At 32.9% G+C, this 15,923-nt stretch overlaps 2 protein-coding genes across 2 annotated transcripts; one reads left to right on the plus strand and one right to left on the minus strand.

Moving 5' to 3' along the window:
* Positions 1–7,959: 7,959 nt before the first annotated feature.
* LOC122024353 (uncharacterized protein At3g49055-like) lies at positions 7,960–10,346 on the plus strand. The gene is made up of 5 exons (XM_042582965.1): positions 7,960–8,889; positions 9,079–9,155; positions 9,372–9,483; positions 9,553–9,669; positions 9,777–10,346. Exons 1-5 carry the CDS (start codon positions 8,017–8,019, stop codon positions 10,146–10,148), a joined length of 1,551 nt encoding a protein of 516 aa, XP_042438899.1. The 5' UTR covers positions 7,960–8,016; the 3' UTR covers positions 10,149–10,346.
* A 2,367-nt stretch (positions 10,347–12,713) lies between these two features.
* On the minus strand, positions 12,714–14,454 carry LOC122022858 (zinc finger MYM-type protein 1-like). The gene is made up of 4 exons (XM_042580971.1): positions 13,531–14,454; positions 13,003–13,266; positions 12,835–12,951; positions 12,714–12,719 (listed from the first exon to the last, which is right to left on the minus strand). The coding sequence occupies exons 1-4, from the start codon at positions 14,452–14,454 to the stop codon at positions 12,714–12,716; spliced, it is 1,311 nt and encodes a 436-aa protein (XP_042436905.1).
* Positions 14,455–15,923: the final 1,469 nt, after the last annotated feature.

Here is a 15,923-nt window from a genome sequence, read left to right on the forward strand (position 1 = left end):
AGGAAAAATGTTGGCGACTTCATCCACACCTAAGGCCTGATCACTTAAAGAAAAAGGATTAATCATCCCACAACTCGGCCAAGATTGTAACTCTGGAAATCGCCATCAATGACATCTCAAAACTACTCGAACAAGTAAAAACATCTATAAATGATCAAGATAATTGCTCAAACTCTTCTAAATTTTTTATTTCTCAAAGTTGGCTAATTGATTCAGGTTGTGATTATCATATGGTAAGGGATAAGAATAAACTTAGTAATCTCAAACCACTAGTCAACCATATGACAGTAAAAGTAGCTAACGGACATAATTTAAAAATTAAAGAACTAGGAGAGATATAATTTTTTGGAAAAAATACTAATGCGTTATATGCTCCTCAATTTACTTCTGATCTACTATCCATTAGCAAAATCACTAAAGATCATAATTGTAAGGTTGTTTTTATTCTAATTTTGTTACTTTTCAGGATCTCAAAACGAACAAGGTGATTGGTAATGGATCCAGAAGAAATAATCTTTATTTTTTAGACCAACATAGTTATGCGCTCACAACATGTCAAACAGATAATTACTCTTTATGGCATGCTAGATTAGGTCACCCACATAAACAAGCCTTACAAAAATTGCTCCCATCTAAAATTTATGAAGAAAGATCATGTGAAGCTTGTATTTTTGGAAAGGAGACTCGAACATACTATCCTATTTCTAAAACAATATATAAAAATGTCTTTGATCTTATTCACTCTGATATATGAACCTCTCCGATTGTGTCTAGAAGAGGTTTTAAATATTTTATATCTTTTATTGATCATGTAACTAGGTACACTTGGACATACATGCTTACATTTAAAGGGCAAGCATTCGAGGCATTTAAGCATTTTTTTCAATACACTTCTAAGCAATATAATGCTAATATCAAAATACTTATAACTGATAATGGAGGAGAATATATGAATCATGAATTTAAAAATTATCTAGAAGAAAGGGGGATTATTCATCAAACATCTTGTCTCTATACCCCACAACAAAATGGTGTAGCAGAAAGAAAGAATCGACACCTATTAGAAATAGCTAGAACCATTCTATTTCATGCAAACATCTCAAAAAGTTATTGGAGTGATGCAGTTAGTACATCTACTCATCTTATCAATTATTTACCCTCCAGGGTATTCAAAGGTAAATCTCCTTTGGAACTACTCACTAACATTAAACCAAACATCTCACACTTGAAAGTATTTGGTTCTGTTTGTTATGTTCATGTACCTGAACAACTTAGGGACAAACTTGATAAAAAAGGGTAGACGTTGTGTCTTTATTGGATATGGTTCATTTCAGAAAGGATATATATGTCATGATTCTGTTACTAATAAAGTATACACATCGAAGGATGTGATATTTGTAGAAAATGAATTTTACTTTGCAGGTCAAGAAAAGGAGCAAGAACAAGAAAAAGAGGGCTTTCAAATGTTCCTATATACTCCAGAAGAGCCAACTATTCTTCCTCCACAATCAAGTGAGGAGGAAAATATTACAAACTCTGAGGAAGGAAGACACAACACTCTTGAACAAAGAGAAAATGATGAACCAAACTCCTTAGAGATTGAAACAAGAAATGAGCAAGAGAGAGATCAATCTCAAAGTTTCTCAACACCATCAGAAAATGAAACTTCTGGTTCAACTCTACCTTCCCTCACAAGATCCACGAGGCAAAGGTTCCCTTCATCTAAATGGGTAGATTATTACAATCTTAAAGCTATATCTCATCCAATTGCTAATTATTATACTACTAATAATACTTTCCTAAGTCATCAAGTATTTTTAAGTGGCATTGATCAAGTACAGGAACCCAAGAATTATAATGAAGCCAATGAAAATCCAGAATGGAAAAAGGCAATGCAAGAAGAGTTAGATGCCCTTATAAAAAATAGAACATGGGAAATTACAACCTTACCCGAGGGCAAAAAGGCAGTAGGGTGTAAATGGATCTACAAAGTCAAACATAAAAGCGACGGTTCAATAGATCGCTTTAAAGCCAGACTAGTGGCCAAAGGATACACTCAAACTTACGGTGTCGATTATATAGAAACATTTGCTCCCGTGGCTAAAATAAACACAGTAAGGGTTCTTTTATCATTGGCCACCAACAATAGATGGTCAATGTATCAAATGGATGTCAAAAATATCTTTCTCTAAGGGGAGTTAGAAGAAGAAGTATATATGCAATTATCTCAAGGGATTCATTCAAGAGAGGAAGGAAAGGTGTGTCGACTAAGAAAGGTTATTTATGGGCTGAAACAATCTCCTCGAGCTTGGTATGTAAAATTAAGTTCTGCACTTATTTGTCTCAATTTCAGAAAATGTTATAGTGATTCTTCTCTTTTTATTAAAAATAATGATAGGGAAATCACTATAATACTTATATACGTAGATGACATAATTATTACTGGAAGTAGTATGAATTGCATTAATCAAGTTAGAAATTTCTTAATATCTAAATTTAAATTAAATATTTGGGAAAATTAAAGTATTTTCTAGGTATAGAATTAGCCTATTCCCCTAAAGGGCTAGTTCTATCCCGAAGAAAATATACTCTTGACCTTTTACAGGAGATAGGTAAGCTGGGAGCAAAGCCAGCCAACAACCCATTCTCTACGTATAATGAAGAGAAGGATAAGGATGAGTCTTTTGATGACATACAGAGGTACCAGAGGTTAGTTGGCAAACTCATCTACCTGACTATTGCCAGACCAGATATTGCATATGCAGTTAGCCAAATTAGCCAGCATATGCACACACCTAAGATGAGCCACTGGAAGGTCATTGAAAGGATCCTCAGATATCTCAAACAATCTCTAGGAAGAGGGATATGCATGAATAACAACAAAAGCTCCGAGATTGTGGGCTACTGTGATGCAGATTGGGCTAGAGACACTCAAGACAGAAAATCAACTACAGGATACTGCATGTTTGTTGGAGGAAATCTAATATCTTGGAAAAGTAAAAAGCAATCAGTTGTATCTAGATCAAGCGCAGAGGCAGAATATAGGGCAATGACAACTGCAACTAGTGAAATAATCTGGTTGAAGGCTTTAGTCGAAGAGTTGGGATTTATGGTCACCACTCCTATTAAACTATATTGCGACAACAAATCAGCCATCCATATTGCTTCAAATCCAGTCTTCCATGAGCGAACCAAATACATCGAAGTTGATTGTCATTTTGTGCGTCAAAAGATAGAAGACAAAACCATAATCACTCCTTATATACGAAGTCATGAGCAGCTTGCTGACATCTTCACTAAGGGGACTACAGTTAACCATATGCAGAACATCCTCATCAAGTTGGGCTCCATGGATATCTATTCGCCAAACTTGAGGGGGAGTGTTGAAAATAAGGAAGATAAAACAGATGGAAATCCACCATTATGCAAATCATTATTTGGCTAGCCACCTTGTCCCCAGGGCGTAGCACAGTTGGGGGCGCATGGTTTCGTGGCCGAAAGGTCCAGGGGTCGATACTCGGGGTGTCATTGCCTGGGGTTAGCGTCCCGGCTATGCGCTTTCAGCTGTGTACCTGTATTTACCTCCCTCCATATCCGTGGGACCGACTCTAGGGGGCCGCTGATGTGGCGGTTCCACATTTTTTTTTATTATTTGGCCAGCCACCTAGCCATTGTCTGGTTGTCAAATTAACTTCTTTTGACAAGTTTATCAGCTATTAATTGGTGCCACATCAGCCATTAATTGCTTGCCATTGTTTTAGCTATAATACAATTAATATTTGGTTGGATGGCAACGATGAAATAATCATTTCATCTCTTATAAAATGGAAGTTGCATCTCTCATTGGATGAATTAAGAAATTCTATTTTTCTATTTTCTACAAAAAAGGCTAAGCATCTCCTTCTTTACGTTTCTTATCCTCAAACAAGAGGGGCAATCTTCCCTTCTTGTGAGAAAATTTTTTTATTCCTCTTTGTAATACTCTCCTTGTAACATATCTTATGAATACAAGAGTGAGTTTTTTAAGAGCGGTGCTTCATCTCATGCAATTTGAATCACTGTCAATTTTCAACATAATCCACTATAAATATTTTCTAATTTATTTTAGTGATCGATATTTGAAAAAAAAAATCTACCTGTAAAACTAATTTTGTAACAGAACGTGTATATAGAAAAATAAATTAAATTGTCCACTTCAATAGTAAGCAATTCCAACGATGAACATATTCATGATTGTGATTATGTCCACGAACACTGTTAGAATCGTGCCATTGTTCGCATTTAGTATTATTATAATTTACCATATTATCGTAATCGTCTACTTAAATATATCACGTAACTCTCTCAATACATGCATATATTAAACAAACTAAATTTACATATCAAATTGTAGAAGATATCATACTTTCTTTAAGATACCAAATCAATAATTTCTTTCTCATTCAATACCTGCAAACTAAATTTACATATTAAACGACCTTTCAAGTTTCAAGCTAGGTCGACATGGGGACACCTTTTTTGTTTTTTTTTTTTTGTTTTACAAGTGAACACCATTAACTATAATAAGGAAGAGCTTAGTTGGTCATTTGAATAAATTTCATAAGTACTGATTTATTCTAGTAGTTAAAATTTTTTTGTAGGGTCATATTAATTTTTCTTAAAATTAATCTATTCAAAAATTTAGATACATCCTTGAACTTTCAACTCCAAGCTCAATTCTTAAATGGCTCTATCTCTTGCTACAGGAAATTACATCTATGACCTATGGATCCAATCATCTTCTTAAGACACAGGCACTTCTACCCATGTGATTATTGGCCATATCTATTATTCTTTTACAGGAAAAGATTATCATACTCATTCAGTCATCGTTCGCAGTTAGTCTTCAGATTATATATAAAAAAAAATCATAGAATTAATTTATATCCAACCATTAAATAACTAAAAGGTAAGACATCTAGTATTTTTGCACGATCCCCTATTATCGCCATTTTGGAAATTAATAATAATGGTCAACAATAATAGATTCGCAAAAAGGCAAACTTTAACATTAATAGAGGCAATTATAATTAATGGCCTATATCAATAGTTGAAATGATTGAATGATATCTAATTTCTCAAGGATCATGCTCATGAATTTCTCTCAAAACCGAGGTAAATGTATCTCTTATATATTAGTCATTATTCCAAAAGCTAGTAGTCGTCCGTGATTTACCTCCTCCGTGTTGGCTCTGGGATGGATTGGCGGAGGACGCTGAGGGTGAGCGTATTCGCCTTTTACCACCATGCTCATGAACTTCTCAAGTTTCTCCTACCATGTCTGTGGCATTAGCTGCAAGTAGACGTGACCTATAAATCTGGTTTTTATGCCTTGAACTAATTTTTCTTGGAGCCTATTATTTTTAATATATTAATATATTTTTATATATTTTTTTAAGGGAATAAAAAATAAGATATATATACGATCTAATTATCTAAATATTGGGGTCATTATTTTTAATATATTAAATATTATTGTTTAAGAGGATGGAAAATAATATGACTCATGTGATTAAAGATTTGCATAATTTTATTCTCTGATAGAACTTCGGACTTCATAAAGATCTCATTGACTATGGTTCCAACGAATAGTGTGGGGCTCGTTTTTTAACATTTAAAATTTATTTTTTATTATATATGTTATTTTATAAGATTTAATCTATTTCTTTTTAATATCACTCTTGTTATGTTTCTATGTTTCTCTTTTGTTGGGGATGTTTTATCCATCCATCAATAAGAAAATGAAATAAAAAATTGTTATTTTATGCATGCAATGTAAAATAAAAATGATATTTTTTTCAATTTCCCCTCTTCTCATGTTCCAACCGCCTTTCTGTGCTTCACTCACTCATTGAGATTGGAGAAGAGAAATCACATCTAATATTATCATGTTGATCTGGTTGGTGCTAGCTATTATGCTCCTTGCTTGATTACATTCACATGTTGATACATTCGTTCGTATTGTGTCTGATCGAAATGGAGGATTTTATTATTTGTAAGCAATAATGTGTTAGATACTTCTATTATTTCATTTTCTTGATAGACATTAAGTTGAACTTTTATTTATATATATTTACGATCATAAATTGTTTGATTTTTCCTTTGTTTTTATTTTATCATTTACAACGGTTTTAGTTTAGGTGATGAAAAATATAATTTATTTTTTCTTTTAATTTATGCCTAAAAAGACTCATTTAGTTTTTTGATAAATGATAATGGGTGGGTTGATCTTTGCTATTTTTATTGTTTAAAGATTGTATTGAGTTTTATCATTTTTGCACATGTGTTATTTATTTATTTTCTTGTGCTTCATGCATAATGATGAGTTAGAGAACGAGAGCATATTTTTTATTGTTGTACTATTCATTATTTTTATTTTCTTAATTTTAATTTTTATAAAGATTGTTTTCTCTACTTTTATTTAAATAATTAGACATATTTCTATTTTTTTATTTTTTTTTCCCATTTTTTAAGTAATACTGAATACATTTATTTTCAACTTAATTATGCACTTATCATCTTCTTGAGATTTATTATATTTAATAATAATACACTATTTAATATAGTAAAACTTATACTTCTTGAATTAGCCTATCAAAATTTAAATATAAAATTTAATCAATAATTTTATATCTTGAAAATGAGAAAATTAAGTTATGTATATAGTTTTTAAAAATTAATATTTTAATTTGTTAAACAAATTTAAACCACCATTTTCGGTCATAAGTTTGAATATTTGTTGGCCCCAAATAAAAAACGAGTGAGATTTTTTTTTTAAAACAAGATAAAGCCTAATTTTATTTTATTTTTACCTAAGGCCTAAAATAGGTCGGAGCTGATCCTACCTACAATCTTTTATGATTCCAGATGGTCCTTTCATGATCGAACAATTCACATTAACTTAGACAAATTTAATTAATGGTTATCAAATGTAGATCCGTTGTATTAATGGTTTCATAATTAACGGTCATCAAGCTGACACTAATGTTTGAAATGCTAAATGGTTCCTAATTCTTGTTGGAGATTGTGGTATAATCTTCATCTCATTGATAAATTTTTACGAAAATCTTAGTCAACTTTATTGATTATCCTAGGGATGATCTTTCTGACCCTACTTAAATTTTCCACCATCTCATTGATAAATTTTTGCACCATTAGTTTAAATCAACTTTAAAATATAATTTTTAAAAATCAAATTAAATTATTATGTCACATTATGTAGTAGTTTATATATTTTATTTGTATAACGGTCATCTTACTATGTTTTTTAATTAAGAATAGGTACCCTTTAATTATTAATTTTGGTAAACAATTGAAGATTTATTAGTAATTTTTTTGATGATTTTTTATATAAAAAAAATGTATTGTTATGATTTCTTTTAGTTTCGTATTTTACAAATATCTTGATTGACGATGTTAGAAAATATATATTGAGATCTTTTAGTTAAGATGAAATATAATACTCGTTCTTACCAATTTAATATTTAATATAAAAAATTAAATTAATTTTTTATAAAATACTAATTTATGTGTATTCGTGGATTATATTAGACATATAATGCGCATCTGAAATGCGTAATTTTAATTATGTATGATAAACAATAAAATATATTTCAAGTAAAAAAAATTAAATCTATGTATTTGACGATTTAAGTAATCACATTATGTGAATTTGTATAAAATGGCCATCCAAAATTTCTTAAGTCTTATCATTTTTTATTAATCATTAATGTTAAAAATTAAGGATAAAATGATACAGTTTGAAAACTAGTGTTATTTTGAAGATTTCAGAATTTTGAAAGGTGTTTGTCAAAATAGATAAACTGTAGGGAGTGAAGTAAAATAAATGAACTGTTAGTGGTCAAAATGATATTTTCACCCTGCTATTTGACTGGTAGATGGGAAGTCCTTCCCCTTCTCTAACAATGACGTCCTTTAACGCCTCACACTTCTTCCTCCTGATGTATTCTTGGCGCCATGGAAGAGCAAGACCCGGATGAGAACCCTAATCTGCTTCCGCATGGACAGCCTACGACTCACACCGTTATCCTTGCCGAGCTCGAGTCGCTTCGGAACTCCTACCGCGACCTCGACTCCAGATTCGAAGCAGCGGAGGAGTCCAAGTCCGATCTACAAGAGAAAAACCTTCGCCTCTCCCGCGCTCTCGAGGAAGCGTCGGATGAGCGTGATTCTCTCCGGATAAAGCTCATCGAGGCGGAAGTGTCGACCCGAGAAGAAGACGAATCGATTTGGTTAGAAAATTTGCAACTTTCTCATGAAATCGAGATTTTCAAGGGAAAGTTCAATGAGATGATTAGAGTAAGGAATAGACAAGATACGGTGATGTGCGAGATCCTTGATTCAATCAGGTATGCGAGAGATTGCTTCAGTGATATTGGTGGGAGGATTTGTGCTGAAATTTTGGGGGAAATTGAGGGAAAATCCAATCTTGACGATGCACTGGAGCTTCACTTGATGGAGTCTAAATCAATTTGTAAGCTGGGAGCTGCTGTAGGATCGAGGTTTGTGGAATATGATGACCTGAGGAAGAAGGAGAAGAAGGAACTGGAGAACCGAATTGTGAGCTTAACTGAGGAAAACAGGGACATTAGTAGCATGCTAAGAGCAGCTCTTGTGGAGAAGGAGGCGCTTGAGAAGACCCTTAACAAGCAGAAGGATAGCGGAGAGCAAAAAATGGGTGCAATTATGCAGATAGCTGGGAGGGGGCTGCAGAAGGTTGGTTTTGGTTTTGTAATGGGGGTCATTGCCGGCGAGTCACATTCTGATCAGTTGAGCAGTGCTAGTGCTAACTCTGATAGCAGCGAATGCGACGAGGAGGTTGTCAGTCTGGTAATGAAATCGCCTTTAGTTCCCGTTATGCTTGATTTTGTGCAAACAAGAATCGGCAAGAATGTTCCTATGTTTGACAAGGACAAGAAAGAAAGCAAACTGTTTACAAACTAGAACTAAAATTATGGTGGTGAATAACTGTACGTTTTACTGAGGTTTTAACTAGCTTTTGGATGTTTTTATGATCAGGCTTCAACTGTTGACAGTATAATGAAAAGATTGCGCCACGAGGTAACTGAGTTGAGGCAAGCCTTGGAAGTGTACAGGTACTTCATGTCATGTTTTCTTTTGTGATGCTAAAATTACTCAAATTGGAATTGTTCAGCATTGAGGCTAAAATTACTCGTATTGAAGTGTTCATTCCATCTTTAAAAAACATATTAGATATTAAGTCCATTTCAGTAGGAATTAATGAAGCTCTGATTAAGCAGGCTTCTGATCCTAATTTGTCGTGAGTATCCTCTTTATGTACCTTTCACCAGGTCAGAGAATGAGCATTTGCTGTCACTCGTTAACAAACAGGCCGAGAAGATTGTAGAGAAAGAACACCACATTAAAGATCTGGAAGAAAAGGAAAAAATGATAACAAAAAATGTAATGTTGTACTTGTACAGTTCTACTACAAAGCAAGTTACTGACATATTCTCTTTTTAAACCTCAAAGGTAGAAGAGCTCACAGCAGAGATAAAGGAGGCAGGAGAAGAGACTGCGAGATGGAGGGAGGCATGTGAATTGGAAGTTGAAGCTGGAAAAGCTGTGATTTTAGATCTTGAGAAGGAGGTAATCATATGGATGGCTTGTTTTGCTTTGTCATTTGCTTTATTGTTGTCATGTGAATTGCATGCAACACAGCCTTGCAAAAGAAATGAGTTTTTACTGTTATCTAGGTGGCTTTACTGAAAGAGGAGCTGAAGAGAACAAAGTTAGCCCTGGATGCTGCAAATAACAAGCTGCACTTGAAAGAGAAGCTTGCTAAGACGGCGATGGCTGCTCAAGCTGCCGCAGAAGCAACGTTGCAGCTGGCAGACAAAAGGTCGGCTGGGTTTCGAGAGCGAATTGAGGAGCTGACGAGGCAGCTAGAAGAAGAATCCGAGCACAGCGCCAGAAGAGAGAAGAGTGTAGGCAGGAGAAGGGTGAGATATGTTTGCTGGCCATGGCAAGCCTTCATATTCTCACCAACTGGTGGAGCTGTTTCACAGAGAAGAGAAAGGAGAAGGATCATTTTGCCAGAAATGGAGTCTATCTTGCGTTTCAACTAGCAGAATTTGTTTGAGCCATGTCTGTGGTTAGTAATTCTGCCTTACAACTTGTTCTTTATCATTCATGCTTCCCATGATAAACTAGGATGTTGTGATCATCATGTAAGTATTGGGCATTGGCTGGCTCTAATGTGCACATGAACAACTCTGTTAAATATCATAGTGTGGCCTTGAATTACAAAAGATTGAAATTTGATATATTCATGTCAGTTGGGCAAGACTTTAAAATTTTGTTCCACCAACATGAATCATAGACTCATAGTTATGCATGGATGTGAGTTGACAAAACTAGTTCATCCCTTCAAATGGATATATTAGTTTGATGCGGAAATCAGTTTAATTCCACAAGGAGAAAGTTGTGTTTTCTTGTTGAAACAAAGGTGTAGTTTACAATTAACAAGCTTCTTATCATGCTGTCTAAAGGCATCCAGCTATTGCTGAATGAATATAGGAGAAGACACTGTTTACATTGACTAATATCCTAAGATTGTAGATAGCCATATCTCATAAGGCCTCCATCTATGGTCATTCTAAGTTTGAACTTTTAAATGTGGCCTCTCACCTCTATTTAGGTTGGATGCAAGTTTTGAACGGCTAAAGATGTCATGTTGGCCCATGGTTCTTTAACTCAGTTCTTGAACCTCTAAGTAGGTGTTTCTGTACTAGTTCTTTCAAATCATGACAGATCTATTTTAGGGGGAAAGGATGAATTCTTATCCTTCTCTTATCTCTTTGATTAAAGATAGGAGTTGCAAAATAAAATAGGATTTCAGTGGTCATTAAATTGGACAAATGGGACTAGCGTGAAGGTTTTGAAGGGGAAGCCTCTTCAGGCATACAAATCTGAAAAGGTAGTTTTTTTATTCACATATAAAATTTAAAGTAGATTTATTTTTAAATTTTACTATAGATGCCATTAAAATATTACTGAGTTATATTAGAAATACTTATATGGTAGTTTAAATTTAAGTGCTAAAAAAAAGTAAATAATGTTCATTTAAGATAACTTTTCTTTCTTTCCATGATTGATGAACCCCATCATGACCATATTTCCCAAGATTTCATGTAATAAAGTTGACTTCGTGTCATAATTTCAAAGCATTGACGTATATATTGAAAAGGTTACACATTTAAAGAAAATAAAATATTTTTATTTTCAATTATATTTTCAATATTTCATTTGGAACCTTATTAACAAGACATAATATCGTGTCAATACCAAAGTATCTCTTACAACGTTATGCCATATTTAAATAAGATATCAAAGTTATATTAATTAATTAATTCATAAATAAATAAATTACTTTGAAAAATAGTTCAAGCTTTTTCCATACACAAACAATTACAACTATACATATATTTTATAAATTTTTTTCTCATAATAAATCAATTTAGTAAAAAAATCATGAATGTATCTATATCTAAACATATATTACTTGCTATACTAATGATATTTTTGTAATTATTTACAAAACTTTTTCCAAGAACGATGCATGAGTGGATAGAGATGGCAATGAGATGAGTTCAAATCCGGTCTCGTAATAAATCTGTCTTGACGGGACGGGTTTAAAGTTTCGCTTACAATCAAATCTGTATATATATATATATATATATATATATATATATATATATATATATATATATATATATATATATATATATATATATATATATATATATATATATATATAGTTTATTAATATAATTATAATTTTTCTTATATTTAATAATTAATATTTTAATTAAAATTTTATTTTATAATATTTTAATATTGAAATAAATATATTTTAAATATGACGGGTCTAGCGGGTTTAATCTGGGCATGTCCGGTCGGATTCACAGGGCGGAGCGGGCCCAAAGGAGGCGGATCGAGTTTCGAATTTGACCAGTGACAGATCCAGACAAAAATTTAGAGGGGTGCTCAAAGATGAGACTAAAAAAAAAATTCTTACTATCAAAGAGGGGCAGATTTATGTTAGGGCCCGAGGGGGCCATGCCCCCCACCCTTTTCCCAATTTTTAAATAATATTATTTTTATATAGATTTTTTTATTTTATTAATATATATATTATTTGGTCTCACTAGATTTAGTTGTGTATGGTTGATCTAATGGTAAGATTATGTTTTCTTCTCAAGTTTGAAATCCTTGTTTGATTGAATTTTAATTTTTTTTTCTCCTTTATATTTCATATTCTAACTAAATATATATTTTTTCCTTTATATTTCACATTCTAACTAAATATATATTTCATATTCTAACTAAATATATATAGTAAGTTTGGAAAGATCATTATAATATAATATATTTAACTAAATATATAATATTCGTAGAAATTTGGAGAGGTCATTATAATATAATATGTTTAATAATTATTTTCGTTATTTAATACTCGACCTCGTCATTTAATATACGGTCTCCCCAGATCTAAAATCCTGGATCCGTCTCTGCTATCAAATAAATATATTAAAAGATAAAAGTACTAAATTGATAATGATAATGATATAAACATAAAAATATGTGCATACCAATAAAGTATTTATTTTTTGATACTTGAATCACCAGCATCAAATCTAGACATATAAACAAGAGGAGACAACTGATCCTACGAGTGTTCATCTGTTGAAAATGTTGTAAAATTTGTTCATTTTCAATTGTAGCAAAAATATCCTTCTTGATGTATATTACCAAACTGTCATTCATCCATTCATCCCCTATCCTATTACGCAAATCAATCTTGATAATTTTCATCGCAGAAAAAACTTTTTCAACCGAAGCAGTTGCAACTGGTAAAACTAATGCTAACTAATCAAACGATATACCAATGAAAAAAATTATATTCTTGCCCGTTTCAACCATCTTTTTAGCAAGACTTCCCAAATCTTCAATCATAGAAAATTCACCTCGTACATTTTGAATGTAAGTCTCAAGTTGGTCCTCAAGTATTACACGATTAGTCAATGAAAAATCCTCCGGATAAAGTTCAGCAAGGAGGAGTAGCTTACCAATATCAAATTGAGAAAAAGAGTCCTTTGGATCTAAGCAAGCAATGCAAGTAAGTACCTCCGTACTTGATTCTGAAAATCGATTATTCATCTCTTGAACCATCGTATCAAGAACCTAATATTGTAACAATAAAAAATGAATAAAAAACATGATTAGAAAATTAAAATTCAATAAAATATTTAAAATAATACCTGGCAAAAAAATTTCAACACGATAGTGATGAAAATTAGTAATCATTTGTTCATTACGTCTGCTGCGACCACGATTTCTCATATTTTCTTTTATATTCGGTACTGAGATTATATGGTTACTACAAAATTTGTTGACGACGTCCAAAAAATTCTTCGATCCTTCCTCTCTCAATTTTTGTAATCGAACTTTCATTATCTTGAACAAACTGACAGCCAATACAATGTTTTGATCCTTTTGTTGTAAGGTAAGTGACAATTCATTTGTGATTCCCAATAAAGATTTCATCAAATGTATCACAAACACAAATTCATAACTCTCCATCTTATCAATCAAACTGATGGTGATACCATTATTATCATCATTAGTACCATCATCATACACATTTTCAAGCACTTGTAAAGCAGAAGTCCACGTAGACATCAAACGGATAATAGTCATGTAATGTGAACCCCAACGAGTATCCCCTGGTCGTTTTAAACTGATTTCTTGATGTTTTCCTTTGCCACTAATAATATCTCCTTTCTCCAAACATTCTACAAGTCTATTATGTTCAAGCTTTCTAAACTTATCTTTTCTTTTGCATGAAGCACCAATAATATTCACAATCATAGTAACACATTGGAAGAAATCACTCACAATTCGATTGCTTTTAGCAACTGCAACAACAACTAGTTGAAGTTGGTGAGCAAAACAATGGACATATCTTGCAAATGAATTTTCCTTTAATATAAGAGTCTTCAATCCATTATACTCACCTCGCATATTTGAAGCTCCATCGTATCCTTGACCTCTCAATTTTGATAATGACAATTTATGTTTTGCAAACAATTCATCAATAGTCTTCTTCAAAGAAATAGTAGAAGTGTCAGACACATGTACAATAGCAAGAAATCTTTCAATAACACATTCATGTTTGTTCACATATCTTAAAACAACTCTCATTTGTTCTTTGATTGAAATATCTCGACACTCATCAACCATAAGAGAAAATATATTGTCTTTTATATCATTAAGAATGACATTTGTGACTTCAGCAATACAAGCCCGTGTTAAATCCTTTTGAACTGTTGGAGACTTCATTTGATTATTTCCAGGGGCATTTTCATTCATGGTCTTGGTAACCTCATCATTTCTTTGGGTATACCACTCAATCAATTCAAGAAAGTTACCTTTATTTGAGGAACTCAATAACTCGTCATGTCCACAGAATGGCAAACCTTGTTTCAAAAGTAAACGTATAACATCTAAAGTTGTCGTTAATCGAGTGCGATATGCAACCTCCATTCCACACCCCTGTGCTTATAGCAAATGTGACACACTTTGTCGTTGATTTTGAAAAGCCTCAAGTTGTGTTCTTGCATCATTGTGAGTAGGGATGTAAACGAGCTGAACCGAACCGAACAATATTAGGCTCAAGCTTGGCTCGTTTAAGTTATATTCGGGCTCGAGCTAGGCTCGAGCTCGAATCGAGCTTTTATCACAAGGCTCGAGCTTGGCTCGTTTTAGAATTATCAAGCTCGCAAACAGTTCGAGCTCGAGTCGTTATTAGTTCGATTATCAAAGTTAACGAGCATAACTCGTTAAGCGAGCTCGGGCTCATTTTTGGGCTCGTTTAGAGCTTGTTTTTTGGTTCGTTTTAGAGCTCATTTTTTGGCTCATTTTAAAGCTATTTTAATGCTCGTTTTTTGGCTCGTTTTATAGCTCATTTTTTTGCTCGGTTTAAGGTTCGTTTTAAGGCTCGTTTTTTTGGCTCACGAGCTTATAAACGAACATGTTCGCGAGCTCACGAGCCAAATATCCTTAAGCTCGAGCTCGGCTCGATAAAATTGTTGAGCTCGAAATCGAGCTCGAGCTCAGCTTGATAAGATAAATGAACGAACTCAAACGAGCTTTTTACCGAATTGAGCTCCGAATAGCTCGCGAACCGTTTGGTTTCTTTACATCCCTAATTGTGAGTACTAGCTACATCACCAACATGTGTATTAAATACTTCCATTGCTTTTCTCCAATTAGTCATCCCTGAATTAGTAAATGCCTCATCTCCAACTCGACATCCTCTATGAGAATTTTTAAAGAGATAACACCAAAAATAAAAGGCTGCATCTTTTGATATGTTGTACTCTAATCATGAAAATTTTTTAAACCAAGCAACTTGGAAACTTCTATGCTCTTTACCAAATTGTCTTTGGGGATAACTATGACCAAATGGTTGACAAGGTTCTCTAATCAAATATTCTCTTCGAATCTGATCTCTAATAGAAATATCAAATTCATTAATTGGTTTGCGTAGTCCTAGGTCACTAACAACATCATCCGGGTTGAATTCAACGTAAGAATATTTTTTCTTACTATTTTCTTCCATAGAATTCTTAGAAGACTCAATACTTCGTTTTAAAAATTTCTCCATAGGTTATGTCAATTTCTCAAAATTATTAATTTATGCAATCAACATAACAATTAATGTACTACCAAGTATAAATTATGAAATTATGAAATTAGAAATTAGATGAAATAAGGAACAAGATTCACCTAAAATTGAAGAGATTTTGCTTGTTGTGGAGGATCACCGGCGGAGCACA

Source organism: Zingiber officinale, chromosome 9B (assembly GCF_018446385.1).
Source record: "Zingiber officinale cultivar Zhangliang chromosome 9B, Zo_v1.1, whole genome shotgun sequence".
NCBI lineage: Eukaryota > Viridiplantae > Streptophyta > Magnoliopsida > Zingiberales > Zingiberaceae > Zingiber > Zingiber officinale.

Excerpts from the sequence above, each read along its gene's own strand:
- LOC122024353 (XM_042582965.1), top strand. The coding sequence starts at position 8,017 with ATGGAAGAGCAAGACCCGGATGAGAACCCTAATCTGCTTCCGCATGGA. Across the intron at positions 8,890-9,078 it reads ACGAGGAGGTTGTCAGTCTG|GCTTCAACTGTTGACAGTAT; the intron begins GTAATGAAATCG and ends TTTTATGATCAG. Across the intron at positions 9,670-9,776 it reads TTTTAGATCTTGAGAAGGAG|GTGGCTTTACTGAAAGAGGA; the intron begins GTAATCATATGG and ends ACTGTTATCTAG.
- LOC122022858 (XM_042580971.1), bottom strand. The coding sequence starts at position 14,454 with ATGAATGAAAATGCCCCTGGAAATAATCAAATGAAGTCTCCAACAGTT. Across the intron at positions 13,267-13,530 it reads GTTTGTTCAAGATAATGAAA|GTTCTTGATACGATGGTTCA; the intron begins GTTCGATTACAA and ends TTACAATATTAG. Across the intron at positions 12,952-13,002 it reads GAAGTCTTGCTAAAAAGATG|TTAGCATTAGTTTTACCAGT; the intron begins GTTGAAACGGGC and ends TCGTTTGATTAG.